This window comes from Grammomys surdaster, unplaced genomic scaffold (assembly GCF_004785775.1).
Source record: "Grammomys surdaster isolate TR1022 unplaced genomic scaffold, NIH_TR_1.0 165, whole genome shotgun sequence".
NCBI lineage: Eukaryota > Metazoa > Chordata > Mammalia > Rodentia > Muridae > Grammomys > Grammomys surdaster.
This window is the reverse complement of record NW_021604613.1, coordinates 8,041,607-8,053,664: the sequence shown is the minus strand read 5'-3', so window position 1 is coordinate 8,053,664 and position 12,058 is coordinate 8,041,607. Positions and strand designations below refer to the sequence as shown.

General features: G+C 37.8%; 1 protein-coding gene across 1 annotated transcript in view; it reads left to right on the top strand.

Moving 5' to 3' along the window:
- Stk17b (serine/threonine kinase 17b) overlaps nucleotides 1-9,262 on the top strand; it is a 27,415-nt gene extending 18,153 nt beyond the window's left edge. The window contains exons 5-8 of the mRNA XM_028765707.1: nucleotides 323-449; nucleotides 1,856-1,904; nucleotides 3,239-3,418; nucleotides 7,008-9,262. Of these exons, the coding sequence (XP_028621540.1) occupies nucleotides 323-449; nucleotides 1,856-1,904; nucleotides 3,239-3,418; nucleotides 7,008-7,290 (639 nt within the window). The 3' untranslated portion in view covers nucleotides 7,291-9,262. The remainder of the gene's footprint in view (nucleotides 1-322; nucleotides 450-1,855; nucleotides 1,905-3,238; nucleotides 3,419-7,007) is intronic.
- Nucleotides 9,263-12,058: the final 2,796 nt, after the last annotated feature.

The window sequence follows — 12,058 nt, the reverse complement described above, 5'->3', positions numbered from 1 at the left end:
TCTCTCTCTCTCTCTCTCTCTCTCTCTCTGTGTGTGTGTGTGTGTGTATGTATGTGTACACATGTGCTTGACACTTGAGATTTTCATGGGCAGAATTTGGTACACCTTATGAACTAAAAGTCCTTCTTGACTGCTTCTTAATTTCTTCATTATGAAATATGTACTCCTCCTACTTGGGAGTTCAGTGGATATTGGGGTAAGGTATCTAAGAAATGTGTAAGTTCTAAGCAACAGGTTCTAATCCATTTATTTTTAATCTATAATAGGATAAGTACCCTCCTTCATTGTCTATTGCTTATCACATTTTGTATGCTTTATTTAGCCTCAGAATATACTTTTGAGCAGTATATACCCACTTGGGGACATAAAAATTGTAGATTTTGGAATGTCTCGAAAAATTGGAAATGCATGTGAGCTTCGGGAAATCATGGGAACACCTGAATACTTAGGTAAGAGTTCCATTTAATTTTTATACCATTTTGAAATTTATAAAGATACTTCTTTAAAAGTATATTTTATGATAGAGGTGAAGCTCATGAGATAGAGTGCTTGCTTAGTACCAAAAACAAACAGGAAAGCCCTCACATATTTTAGATTACACAATACCAGGACTCATTTGATTCAGAAGTTGAATGCATTCAAATTTGATTATGACTCATTAGATGAGCCATAATGAATACAGGACTGTGTAAGCATTTGGAACAGCTCACAGGACATTGGCTAAGTGTAAAAGTATATTACATGTTTATACTGGCTGTGTGTGTAAGGAAAAGAGGAAAGCGTAAGAGGGAAATCAGTAGCAAATAGGCAAAAGATAGAGATGAGAGAAACAGGACCTCTGAGGCCGGCTGAAGTGGCTCTCACATCTACTTCTGTCTGCTCCTGGCCCGAGCTGGGTGAGCTGTGTGCAGTGCAACCTTTGGTTTTGCAGGTGCTGTTCATTGTTTGTCGCTGTTGTTTTCAAACGAGAGAGTTTTCAGTAGGGCTGTAAGGAGGAGGATTCTGGGCAAAAGGATACCAGAAAAGATGATGAGGTAATCTAGGATAATGTACCAAATTAACAAGTTTTTGATTACTCACACAAAAAATTCTTAAGATGTGTGAAAAGCAGATAAACATCAAATATTGTGAGATAGCTATCTTTTTTTTATTTTTAACCATTTCTTATTGTTCAATCATGAGAATGTTAAAGGTGAGAAAGTTCTTTTTGAAGAGATTATAAAATCATATTGAGAAACAGTCGTTTTTTAGCTATAAATACTATTTGGGGATTTACTAATTGGAAGATCACTGTAAGGTTCAGGAAGTATAGATAATTTACGTTACATTTTGGAGGGACAAGGAAAGAGACAGGTGGAAATTGCTTAGGAAGTTAGGTTGTTGATAACTTAAGAATATTTAATCTGCTTGAAAAATCTTGGCATTCATAAGATTTTTTTTCTTTAATGTCATAAGAACACGATCTGTTTTACCTTTAAGAGATAAGCTTACATGAAGCCAACAAGATAATATAAGTTAATAAAAAGCAATAAAACTGTACTTGTAAAGATTATGCTCCCGCCATTTCATTTCTTCCTAATGCTTTTTCTGCGGTCATCTTTAACGCACTGGCTCTCCTCCCGCAGAGCTTCAAGCTCCTCTAGGACAGCACTGACTTGGTCCACAGCCCACTTAGTCAGATTTTCAAGTATTAGATAGCTCTTAGTGTCTAATTTCAAAGTAAAACCTCACTAAATTTCTATTGGGTTTGTATTACTCTGCCTTTCATAACAAATCAAGTTCTAATTTAATGCAAGGTGATTATCATGTTTTAAAGTTTGCCTGTGTTGAGTCTTAGTTTAATTTTCTCTTTCAGCTCCAGAAATCCTCAACTATGATCCCATTACCACAGCAACAGATATGTGGTAAGACCCTACTGGAGGCCTAATAACAACCTTTCAAAATTGAATAATATATATTTAGTATTTTAAAAATAGCTTTAACAGTAAAAATAAGGCTTTTAAAATATTTCTAATTGATTCTTTGTGAATTTTACATCATACACCCCAGTCCCGCTCATCTCCTTCTCTCTTCATAGTCACCCGTCACCCTTACAGCCTCACCTCCTCCCCTAAAGTAAAACATACACACACACACACCAAAGCATAGAAAACGTCTCACTGTGGAAGCTGGAGTGTGTCACAGTGTGTCCCACAGTATATCCCTCTGTCCGTGCATCTTCACTTGCAAGTGTTCATTGCAAGTTTTGGGGTCGGCCAGTTCAGATAGCTGAGTTGGCTAGCCCACCAACTCTCCTAAGGCTTTCTTTCAGAAATTTTATTCAAAAGGTACCATTAAAGGATTTTTACCTACTTTTAGTAAGCTCTTGAGCCAGAGAGAGGCACAGAAATAGAAACTCCTCCCTCCCATTGATCATCTCAGTTGAGTAAGAGTGAACCAGCCTGTATCAGTGACACACACTCTGTAGTCAAGTAAATTGCTCAAGAAGCTAGGATGACACATCAGTCAAAGCATGAGGCCCTACCTAGCTATGTGAGTCTAGAAGAGTTAAGCATTTGCTGAGCAGAATGAGGTCAGAAGCACACAGAGACTCAAGTTTATAAGGGTTCACCTGTAGGGAATTGTGGGGCTTGCAGCCATCTCAAGAGACATTCACAGGGACTAGCACTGGTATTGGCATTGGAATTTCTGTTGAGACCAACTGACTTCATAGTCCAAGTGAACAGTTTAGCCTTATTGTCCTGGTTCTTTGAAACTGATGTGCTTGCATTGGTACAAAAGGTCTGATGGCTAAGTCCATGTGTAAGGCCTGGTGTGCTGACTTGTTCTGGCTCCTGGCTGGCCTTGTTCTTAACATATTTACAGCTTTGAGAAATTGTACCCATTTAGCTTTGTGCTTTGCTAAACTTGCAGCCTTTTTCACAGAACCCTGGCTACATCTCTCAGATCATTATTGTCATGGGGCAAACGAACAAATGTCTGTACTGAAGGCTGTAGATAAAATGATATACTCAGTGGATTATGTCGAAGTTATATGTAACATATCTGTGGACTCCCTGTTCTCTTGGTGAGGCAAATACAACACAACTATTTTAGTTTTTATGGTACAGTAATCTCTAGAAGCAATTTAAGTATTTTTTAAGCTTTGCCAGACTTGTGGACTATTAATTGTATTCTCTATAAATACTGTTAAATTAATGTGCATTTTAAGTTCCCTTCTCTCTTCTTTGTTTTTCAGGAATATTGGCATAATAGCGTATATGTTGTTAACTCATACATCACCATTTGTAGGAGAAGATAATCAAGAAACATATCTGAATATTTCTCAAGTAAATGTAGATTATTCAGAAGAAATGTTTTCATCAGTTTCACAACTGGCCACAGACTTCATCCAGAGCCTCCTAGTAAAGAATCCAGAGTAAGTAATGACCTTAATTAAATGCTGTTACAAAACAAATACCAGATGCCTGATAAAGATGCATTCTACACAAAAATGGAAGTCATGTCTCTTTATCCCATGTTTGGAAACTGTTGGAGATTGGCATGAGTTGAAAGGAACTGCTAAGAAAGAGGGAGGGGTTATGGGGAAGTGGGGCAGGGGGTCTCAGTAATAAAACCTATTATGTGTACATATAGAATTATTTCAGTGAAACCTATTTTATAAAACTAAAAAATGACAGTAAAATAAAATTAACATTAAATTCACAAGAAAGGTACATTCTAAAGTTATATAAAATTATACATTGGTAAAATGTGAAGAAAGTTGATATGAAAGTCCATTAAATAAAAAATATATAACTCTAAGCAAAAAGAAAGAAAACAAAAAACTTACAACAGGAAGCTTAGAATGAAGGTAAGATTTGAGATAATGTTTTCTCAAGCAACTGCTAATCCTTGGCTTACTACAATGGGACTTCAGTGTGAATGATTTCCAGTTAAATTGGCCTGTTACATAATAGACAAAATTTACCAATTACCAGATCTTAAAGGAGTAAATGTCTATTCATGTGTGGCTTTATTTTATATATAAAAATTAAGCAAATTTTGATTGCTTAAAAAGAAAAAAAAAGACAGCCAGGAAGTACAGAGTATCTTTCACCATGGTATGTGCTAAAACTGTAATGAATCATGGTATTTACTGGAGAAAGGACGTGACCCTAGCTCCAGACCCTTGGTCATTGGCAGTTTCGAGGCAAGGAGAGGCACAGCTCTTGTTTAAGACGTCCTAGAGCTGCAACCTGCAGGCCATTGGTCTCACTTTCTAGACTTCTAGTTTTGACATATAGTCTCCTAGAGAACTCAGTTTCTTTATCTGCAAGAAAAGAGATAGGTTCCTGAATATTTTATTGGATTAGTTTGATTCCAGACAACTCTTTCAGGGTATATATTGGACATAAATACTTACTTTATATAAAGAGTAAAATTATGGTTTTTGTTTATAAGCCATTTTTGTTTTCTTAAATAGTCTTTGCCTATATTCTAAATTTTCTGTAGTAAGTACATTACTACTTTAATTATAAAAAAACTATACACAAAAGCAAAAGATTAGAAATATCTATCTACCAAATGATTGCTGTTTAATCTTTGAGTTTGTAGATGTTTTCCTTCTTTCGAATAACAGAAAGTAATCTTAAAATTCAAAGTATTGGATAAATATCATTGAAGACTATCTTTTCAAGATTTAAGTTACTGTTTTAAAGCATAAGTGCTGAAAATAAGTCACTGATTTATAGTTCCACCAAAGATTTTCCAAATTGAAAGAACTTAAAAATAAATCAAGTGTTTATTCTGTAATAAAGGAATCTAAAAATCAAGAGCAGCTCCCATTGCTCTGTAGACCATGACAGGTCGTCATTGTCATTGGCTAGTGGTTTTCTAAGTTGTACTTCCAAGAAAATATTTATGGGAATAGTTATCTTTTCTGTCTCACCTTACTCAATTTGAATTCTATGGGCTGAGGGCAAGGCCAAATGGTAGAGTTTCCTTCACTTATGTGATTCCCAAGCACTGAAAACTAGTTTATATAATAAAGACTAAGAAAGAAAGGTCAAAGTTCAAAAGGTACATCCTGAATACTATAAAAACTTAGTTATTTTCTATAATTTTCTAGAAGATCCTGGTATTATTGAGTATTAGAGGTAATTAGGAGGGGACCTAAAACCATGTTTCAGAATACAAAAATAAATTTATACTCTGGAGATGATCAACTAAATCTCTAGAAAGCCTTTCCTTAGTGTTCATTAGGTCATTGTTTATAACATCAAGATTTTGAAAGCACCAATAGGTATCTGGTTAGACAGATTGTGGTATATATACTACTATGGAAGAGCGATAAATAAAATACCTTTAATTCTGTATTCATGTAGAAAGGTAATTAAAAGATGTATTGTCTACTTTGAGCTACTACCTCACCAGTCAGAGCTGCTATCATCAAGAAACCAGATAACCCATGTTGGAAAGGATGTAGGGACAGAGAAATCCTTATTCACTGATTGTGAGAGTGCAAGTTAATACAGTCACTGTGGAAGTCAATGTGTAGATTCTCTAAAATTCAAGATAAAATATTGTATTACTCGGCTATTCATATCTGGACAGAGGCCCAGAGGAACTATATCCTACCATAGAGATATTTGTACATCCATGATTATTGGTGCTGTATTTGCAATAGAAAGGAAATAGAACAAACAGAGATGTCCATCGATAGATAAATAGATAATGAAAATGTGGTACATATATAAGATGAAATATTATTCAGTTGTAAAGAAAAACCATGAAATTTGCAGGAAGGTAAATGAGTGAACTTAGAAAGTAGAATATGAAGTGAGGTGCTTCAAACTAAAGGAAAATATCCGTATGTTCTGCCTCATATGCAGATCTTAGATTATAATATGTACATATATATATATATATATATGTGCAGAGCTTAAAGTGTAGGTATAGTATAACATCTAGGAAGGAGAACAAGACAGGGTGCTATTAAGTGGTGAGGAAGGGCGGAATGCAGGCCAAAGACACATGAGCCATGAAAGAGGACATATGGTTAATTGTTCATCTGGTTTCAACCCTGTCACAGTTTTCTCTTTGTGTGTGTGTGTGTGTGTGTGCGCGTGTGTGTAAACGCACGTGTGATGGATAAGTGCATAAAAATGTGGCTGACAGTGAAAGTGTAAACCCTAGGTGAAGCTCCATGGCTGCAGCATGCCATTTTAACTATGCAGACATTCACTTAGATGAATAGTTTGTGACTGGGCAAATGTTTGTTTGAATGGCTACTTAATCTAACTGCATGAAATCTTTATTTGTGAGCTCATTACAATAAAATGGTTTTGTTTAATAAAAGTAAAATGTATTATCAAGTGCTCAAAGAAAGCAATGAGTGCTCCTTCAGGAGATAATGTGACCGAGCTCTAACTGACCTCAGTAAGCCCTATTTTTTAAAGGTTCCACCACCTTCCAGCAATGCCACAGACTGGTGGCCATGTCTTTAATACAGGGTCCTTTGGGGGACTAAAGTCAGTATCCAGACTGTGGCATGTTACAGTGACAGGCTTGGGAAATTTACCTCAAACCAAATCTTGTATCTTCCCTCCAATGGCCTGTTAAATGTCAGCAGTGGTACCTCTTTCTTAGATTTCTTGTGATGATTAAATAAAAAATTAGATGCATGTGAAGTAGCCCTGCCGTATCCATAAGCATTCAATAAGATATATCCACCATTCTGCTTGGACTTTACTATATGTACTGTCTTTGCGTTTTTGTTTTTTTGTTTTTTTGTTTTTTTTGTTTTTTCGAGACAGGGTTTCTCTGTGTAGCCCTGGCTGTCCTGGAACTCACTCTGTAGACCAGGCTGGCCTGGAACTCAGAAATCCTCCTGCCTCTGCCTCCCAAGTGCTGGGATTAAAGGTGTGTGCCACCACAACCAGCCTTCGTGTTCATTTTTAAGTGTACTTGGAAGACATGCTCAGCTTGCCTTGAGTGCTCACCTTTTCCTCTGCTTTCTGCCAAAGGAAAAGACCAACAGCAGAGTCCTGCCTTTCCCATTCATGGCTGCAGCAGTGGGACTTTGGAAGCTTGTTTCATCCTGAGGAAACTTCAGGTTCCTCTCAAATTCAGGATCTGACCCTCAGGTCCTCAGAGGATAAGACCCCCAAGTCCTCCTGTAATGGAAGCTGTGGAGACCGGGAGGACAAGGAAAACATCCCTGAGGATGGCAGCTTAGTTTCTAAAAGATTTCGATTTGACGACTCCTTGCCCAGCCCCCATGAACTCGTTCCAGATTTGTTCTGTTAGCATTTTTCTCTGTGACTCATCTGGACTGACTTGGAAATTTGAAATCTTCTCTGGTGTGAGATTGTGTTTGTAGCCTCATATATAATATGTTTATATTATAAATGCACTTTTGCTTAGAAGAACTTAAGGAACAGTTTGAATGCTAGGCTTCTATTAGCTAGCATATCATTTCCTATCCTGAAATTATTTTATAGAGAAAAATATTTAAATATATGACAAAAATATAAATTGTGCATGCAACTGAAAGAATTCAAATTCAGCCAAACTTATAAAATGGGTTATATTATGGTTAGTAAAGATTGAACAAACTGAAAACAGGAATTTAGTAGGTTCTCTCTAAGGTAAGCCCTATACCATAACTCTATTAACAGAGAATTTGTTTGGGGAAATGCTGTCAAGGGTAAACCACAATATGTACTGCATTATAACTACTCCAGAGACATTTTTTAATGGAAAATGTTTCCCAGTCACCAATAGCTTGAAACTACGGTTTTCTTTGTGTGCCATGCACTCCATGAGAGGGCACAGTCAACCAGAGCAGGGAGGAAGTCAGACTGATCCAGGCTGTTTCTCTGCAAACTGACTCAAAGCTTGACGTCATTTCCAACTCATGTATTTTGTACATACATCATCTATCAGATCTAGTAAGATCTGCAAGATACATGGTATCAAAATAAAAGAGGCCTTCATCCTGTAGAGTTATCAGAGTAGAGGAGAATTGGATAGTACCAAATGTGTTCTAATTTCAGTCAGACATATTCATAAAGGGAAATGTTAAATTCAGGCAGCTGACTTAGTGTTGGGTGCCTCCTAAGTCTCAGGATACAAGCCCATCGTTTAGAGCATAGGCACTTCTGGAGTTCTTGTGTGAAATTCTAGTGAGTGAGGAAGAGTGACATGCAGCTGTCTTCAGACTCCCTGTGTATGTGTTCTGCTGAACACAACACATGAGAGTGTCCAGTGTTGTCCGTGGTCAATATCTATGTTCAATCCTGATGGGAGGGGCCTGGGGACTGCCTTGGAGATTTCCCACTGGTGTCCATTTTAAGGTCTGTAATAACATCATGTTAAGATAACATCTCATAAATATGCCACTCTATCAGATTCCATTGCCAAAACAAATGAAAAGCCTCTGTATTGAAGTTGGTGTTAGTCTAACAACCTGTAAATTCTTGAAATTGTTAATAAAATTCCAAATTCTTTAGATAACTTTAAACTATTTAAATTGAGCATTGGTGTCTTTGTTTGACTAAACGTTGAGTTCCTTTTACATCTTTGTTATTTTTAAAGGAAAAGTTGTTTGCCTTTTGTATATGTATGTGCATATGTGTATGTGTACAGGTATATGTATATATGTATAGATAGATAAAATATAGCCTTTAAACAGTTACATGTTAGATATTCTTGTGTTTTATGCTCAACTCAGGTGCCAAAGGAGCCCTCTTATCTGAATAATAAGTATGCACATACATTCTTTAAGAAGTAGTCTGTTGGTCCAAGAAGCCAAACACTGAAGATGCTAAATTTAACTCTTGTGTTTCTGAAATCGAGAAGCTGTTGGTAAATTATTGATTGCTTTTGTACTTTCCATCAGTGTTAATTCAGGTAAAGTCATTAGTCAGTCATTAGGAAATGTGGTTACTTTCCCAAATGGTGATATTTTATTGAAAAACTTTAAAAAGTATTATGCCAGATGCCAAAAGTAAGCATTTGAAAATTTAATTTTAAGTCACTTGTGTAAAATTACATTTTATTGTCTGTATTTTTTTCTGAAGAATTCTGAGATAGTTTGTGTGTTTCCCTTAGTTAATGGGCTACTAAGTTGTAAATTCTCATACCTTTCCTTGGAACATTGTTTATTGTAAAACAGTAGCTAGTGGTTGTACACAATAAAAAACAGTTTTTCCATAAAAGCAAATTTACAAATTTGCCATGTTGAAGTGTGGAAATAAATGTCTTTTGAGAGAATTAATCTGAAGCTACCTTAATTTTTACTCTTCTCCCTGCCAAGATTGAAGAACGAGTTTATCAAGATGTGTCATTTGCCCTGACTCTGGAGAGCCCCTCTGAGCATCAGGCATACCTGAAGTGTGATATCCCACAAAACTCAAGCTGCTGTTTTGGATGGATCTGCATGGGTGGGATTGGAACATCTGGTGCATAGAAGGCAATGGAATTGTCCTTTTAATGACTTCCCCACCGAGTTTTCCCAGTTAACAGTGGAATTCTAACCACACTGGAGATTAAGTCAGCAGCACTGGCTCAGCAGTCTGAAAGGACTTAGAAGGAGTCAGTGTTTCTTGTGGAAAATGTCAGCTGAACCAGGTATCTGGTGATAGATTTTGGTGGCACAGCTCCTTTGTTATGGATGGGTTACAAATGGCTCACAGGTTGGAGTTTAAGTAACCTTCTAAGAAGCGTTTGCAAGTCTTGGCACTTTAGAACTATTTACTTCTGCTAGCCTGAAACTTGGGTTTGATAACCAACTTAGAATCGTGTCCTATTGTTGTTTAAGTGATTGTACTTCATCGAAAGTCTGCATATAACCTCACTTCAGTGTATCACTGTTTGAAGACTATTAACTTTGAACTGGCTGGAAATAGTAGTCTATGCTTGTAATGGCAGCACTGGAGAGACAGGTAGGAGGGCCTTCTACACATTCAAAGCCAGCCTGGTGTGTGTAGTACAGAGTCCAGACTAGTCAGACTACCTATTGAGACCGTATCTCATAACATCAAAAACAAAAACTTATGCTTACCATTCATTAGTGCTGGACTCGTGGCTATAAGTATCAACTCCTGAGCCTGGGCTGTCTTAACACTAAATCTCTATACAAGCCACATCACAGTCTTCTAGTATAAGGACCAAGTACACAGCACAGCAAGCACTTCTGTGTGTCAGCATCATGTTAAACTGAAATCAGTAAAGGTGTTTTTAAGATACTAAAAGTTCTGTGAAAGTATACTGCTTTACCTCCACTGAGAGCAAGTTCGGTGAAGTGGATTTTTCTTTGAGAAATTGTCAAAAGAAGATCATGGCAGAAGCCACAAATTATTTTTCTGCCAATTTTAGACTCCGAGGCTTCTCTGTGACCAGCTGTTTGTGAACTGTTCTACATCAAAGTCAGCAAGAGACTGAAACTGAAGACTGTTGCAGGAAATATTTAAAAAATGGTTCCATCCTGTGCTATTCCCAGCTACTCTCTGCCTTGCGGTCTTGCTGCCTCTAGGCCAGCCCCAGGCAGGGTCTTCCCAGGTTCGGTTGCCTGTCTCAAAGCTATTCCTTCTCAGCCACCAACCCCCTGCAGCTAGTTGTCACAAATCCCCTTAACTCAGTAAATCAAAACTCTAGAAGCTTATAATTAATCAGATTTATACATAATAAATTCTCAACTCACGAGATGCCCATATAATAATATCTGAGCCAATTCATAATGATATAAGCTGCCTACCTATATTAGACAAGTTATCCCAATTATTCTATCCTTTTAGGATATTCATAGCTACCTTTGGCTAATTAAAGCCACACAGAATCTGAATCGTCTTTCTCCTCCATTTTCCTTCCTTACCTCTTCTGTCATCCTCCCTTCTCTCTCTCCTCCTCCTCCCCCAAACTTTTCAGCTCCACCTTCCCTTCTACTGCCCAATCACCCGCTCTGACCTTTATTTTACAAGTTAAGGTGGGGAGAAGGTTCACAAGAAGTCACCCATGTAAGGGATTCACTCCTGGGCCGCAGCCCCTCCTGGGAAAGCAGAATTCGCATCAAAATACAAGCAACACCAGGGCTATCCATCCACCGGGAGAGGACAAGATGTAGCTACTAGTGTCTCCCGGTTTAAATGGCGAATCCACCAGGATTTGCCACAGGAGGGTTTAGATTTAATGTGACTTACAAGATTAGGATTCTAGTTGTTGCACCCAGCGATTGAGTTACCATTGATTCTGAACTAAGTTTGTGTGGTGTTTTCCTTCACATGGCGGCTCGACTGGGTTCCAGTGAGAAAGGTACAGCGGCGGCAAAGTGTGGGTTTGCCAGATGTGCACCACAAAAGAGCATGGGAGTTTTGAAGCATGGGGCTGGCGTGGTTGCAACCCACCAGAAGGAACTTAGTGAGCTGGGTGGAGAGATTTCGGAGCTCTTGAGTCAGAGTCTCCATGAGGTGAGAATAGGCTGGCCATTGCCTGCAGGTGCCTGGCTGGCCAGCCTTTCGGCACCATGCTGGCAATAGCGTGGATTCTTTTTTAATATTTTCCACAACAGAAGACAGTGTACATAGACAATAGCAGAGATACAGCTTCTGTGTCCCTTTTGAAGATCTGCCTTGCATAAAGGGAGGAGAGGTGTATTTTGGTGGGAAATGCCTTAACTTTAAAATTTTTAGTTTAGTCCCTTAAAACCAACCTATCACGTGTGCACTCTTCTAGATAAGGAAATCAAAGTGACACCAATTTCACAATGTCCTCTGAAATCCATTTATACTTAGCATCTTCACTCAAAAGAAATTTTACCACATGTAAAATTTGGGATTCAATCCTCAGCATCACCAAAAAAAACTCCCCAAAACAAAACCCAACTCTATTCCACCCCAACCACACAAAAGGAAAAAAAAATGAAACAAAACAAGACTGAAAACCTTTTTAATTTTTTAATATTTATTCATTTTACATTCTGCTCACTGTCCCCTCTCGGTCATCCCCTCCCATTCTCCTCTGAGCGGGTGGGGCCTTCCCTGGGTATCCTCCCACCCTGGCACTTGAAGTCTCTGCA